We start from the raw sequence: 3,331 nt of genomic DNA, 5'->3' as shown, positions 1-3,331 counted from the left end.
GAGAATGAATACAGGGTTTTACTGGCTTCTCTCTCTTCCACCCACACAGCAAAGGAAATGTGTGTGTATGTGTGTACATATGTGAGTGCACTGAAAATAATACGTAGCTGAGCTATGACAGTGACCTGTTTCACCAAAAATTATAGTTAAACACCCAATGAGTTCTGAGAGAGGGTTTTAAGAGGATTACCATCTCAAAAAAGATTACAGTAAGGTAGCCAAATCAATTGTCTGGTTTGAGATCTACAAGTTGAAATTAAACAAAAGTGTACAAATATGTTTATTTTACTACCAGGCCAGCTGAAGTGGTCTGAAACTTTCAAGACTTGCCTGTTTTCATGTAGTAACCTTTATTGCACAGTAAGATAGTTTGACAAATGAAAGTCCAAAAACTGGTATAACTGATATTACAATGCTGGTGGACTTTGCTGCATACAGTGATGCTAAGTTATGGAATAAATCCACTTTGAACGCTCCAAGGGGATAAGCCCTTCATCCTACCACCAGAGGTATAAATATTTAATAATATACCAGCATTTGGAAAAGCTCCACTGCCACCTACTTATGTAAAATGAGCTGTGTATGACAGAAACAGGTTCCCAGTACGTTATAATAATTACTTGTTTTTACTGTTTTAGAAACCAGCAGCATCCTCCCACTAAGGAATGTGGAGCATAGCCCACAAAGTATTTGTCCCATCTCTAACGTTGTTTAAGGTGGGGGAGGGAAAGAAGGAAAAGCTTCATTTTCTCCAACTGTTCATACACTTCTGCAAAACAAGAAATGCAAAGCTACAACCATATGTTAAGATGATGTCTTTAAGTCTGTTTATATTGATTTCTAGAACGCGTAAGGCAACCAATTTAAAAACACTTTCTCCAAGAAATTTGTTCTGAGTAATAAACCCCCTATGATCACAGAATTAAAGCAAGTGCAAAGAGATACATGCAGGAGGTCCTTCAGAGAAGTGTCATGAGTCCCATGAGTTGTGGTTCATTTACTTTTGGTTTCTTGGTTGTGAGGCCATGTACAGTGCTACTAGACAGTAGAGAGTCCCGCCTATTGTTAGAGCCATAGTGGTCCGATAAAGCAGCTTATCTGGAACTCCTCGTTTCAGGTGTACTGGCAGTCCATCTGCTTTCTGTGGGAAGAGTTTAAAAAGAAAACAAACAAATAAATAAATGAACACCCATACAAAGGTCACAAGGAACAAGCTACCTCAGGTAAATTAAGAGATTTCCATGAGGGAAACCTCCTGACAAATAGGCTATCTACAACCAAGTGTATCATGTGTTTTTCATTTAGCAAAACAAAGGCAAGTTAATTGTATTAGGCAAAGCTGTTAAGTGCAGGCAGAAAGAATCTATCTTGAAATATTTCTAAAGAGGACCTGGATGGGAAAAGTGTCACTAACAAAAGAACATGAAAAGATATGTATAAAAGGTTATTCACCAAGTCAGACTGACACATTCCAAATGCAAGTGGCATGTAAGAGAGAAAAGGGTACATTATATAAAGCACATTCTTGATGTTTTTAAAAAAAAAAAATTCTTAACTGATTTGTTTCATGAAAAGTCCTACTACACTTAGAAACTGCATAGCTAACAAACTGGCTTTGAAAACGTTACCGTGCTCTTCTTACTGCATTATAAACAGCTTCAGTAATGTTCAAATTATTATACACAAAACAGTATTGATCTGCTTTAAGGCATGCGCTTGGATTCCCAGACAGAAAGTGCTTCCAATAGCCAACTAATACAATAAGCATCTTCTGCAGACAGCAAAATGACAAACAACGTTGCTAGACTTTCTACTTTCTGTACTTATCTCCTATACAAGGCGTACATGGTAGTATAGTACAGTCATACAGGTTGTACTGTACTTAACACTTTCTTAACTAGGCTTTACAAAATCTTGGTATTGTAGAACGACAAAAGTAGTTAGCCACATTAAAATAAGAAAAGATATGTCCCACTCTCCAGTTCTCTTTAAGTTACTCTCAAAGTTTTCGTTACCTGAAAAAGTTTCTGTAGGTCTGGCACCTTGTTTTTACCCAAGAAAGAATCAGTTGCTGGTAAATCTGAAGCAAGTTTAGTTGTTGTCCCAAAAATCAGAGCTGGGGATTCAGTGGAAACTATTGGTTTGAGTCCCTGCATAAATAAAGATTAAAATATCAAGGTACATAACACTTGCAAATGTACCAATTGTCACGTTAGGCAAGCACACTGCCAGTTATCACAAGGACACATTACATGGACTATTTATCTGGTATGAAGACATGTGTCAGTGAATTAGAGACATTGTTGGCCCACTCATTTCTCAGCTACAACTTTGGGTCAGGACTTAGCAACCAGAATACAAGCCTCCTTTCTCATTTCTTCATGACATAAATTTATAGCTACCGTAAGTTTTTCTGTGCTGGTACTTGGTCCCTTGTTTTTCGCACATAGTCAAACCATCTAGTGCTCTACCCAAGTAGTAGGAACAGAAGCAGGGAATCCCTGATGCTTGGGTCAAACAGAGTGAGGAGACTTCAATGAACTCTTCCTCCTGAATGCTGCAAGCAAGTAAGCCTTAAATAATTTGGATGTATAGTTTGAGGAGGGGAAGAAGAAAAAAAAAAAAAAGGGGTAAAAGGGTTAAGACCACCTGCTACATACAACAGTAGTAAGTGGTGCTCAAGGACACTCCAGGAGCCCTGAAATGGTGGGTATTTTATGCAAGTGTAACTACACCCTATAATTCACATGCTGCTGCACCCTTCAGTGTACTCCCCATAAGCAGCATAACTTAATTTCTTTTCAGTTCAGATGATTGTACTCTGCATTTGCCATAATTAAAAACTACATAATCCAGTTCTATGGATAATATTAAGTGCACAAAGTCACAGCCATCATGAGGTGGCCTCCTTGCCTTTACTATTATAGTTAGATTTAAGAGTTGTGCCTAGGCACATGGCAGTGCTGTTTTACATTATGGCTCCTGAAACAGCTGTTGTTTTTTGTGTTCCTAACTTGCTACAGAAATTAAAAGCATTGTACAAGTAGGTTAATGCAACAGGTTTTCACCACAAACAGAAGCGGCAATTGCTCTCCATGGGTCTATTAAGGCTGCACTGAAAATCCAGCTTCTGGTCAAAGGACTAGTTGATGCATTTTGATTTTAGAGAACTGCCTGAACAATATTTGGAGCTGGAAGCAAACTGGCACTCTTTTTCTCTTATGCCTGCCATAGACCAGACATGTTTTCCACATGTAAATTCTCTGTCACAGTAGTATCTTCAACAGAAAGACCAGATTTCTCAACATCTCAGAATAGTCTATGGAATGGT

The 3,331-nt window shown here is 38.2% G+C and overlaps 1 protein-coding gene across 1 annotated transcript; it reads right to left on the bottom strand.

Annotated features, from left to right (window-relative positions):
• Positions 1-698: 698 nt before the first annotated feature.
• On the bottom strand, positions 699-2,156 carry LOC104617036 (cytochrome c oxidase subunit 7A-related protein, mitochondrial). Its single transcript, XM_010282249.1, has 2 exons — positions 2,016-2,156; positions 699-1,141 (listed from the first exon to the last, which is right to left on the bottom strand). The coding sequence occupies exons 1-2, from the start codon at positions 2,154-2,156 to the stop codon at positions 998-1,000; spliced, it is 285 nt and encodes a 94-aa protein (XP_010280551.1). The 3' UTR covers positions 699-997.
• Positions 2,157-3,331: the final 1,175 nt, after the last annotated feature.

This window comes from Phaethon lepturus, unplaced genomic scaffold (assembly GCF_000687285.1).
Source record: "Phaethon lepturus isolate BGI_N335 unplaced genomic scaffold, ASM68728v1 scaffold3350, whole genome shotgun sequence".
Classification (NCBI taxonomy): domain Eukaryota; kingdom Metazoa; phylum Chordata; class Aves; order Phaethontiformes; family Phaethontidae; genus Phaethon; species Phaethon lepturus.
Note: the sequence above shows the minus strand (reverse complement) of the source record. Positions and strands in the feature narration are given on the sequence as shown.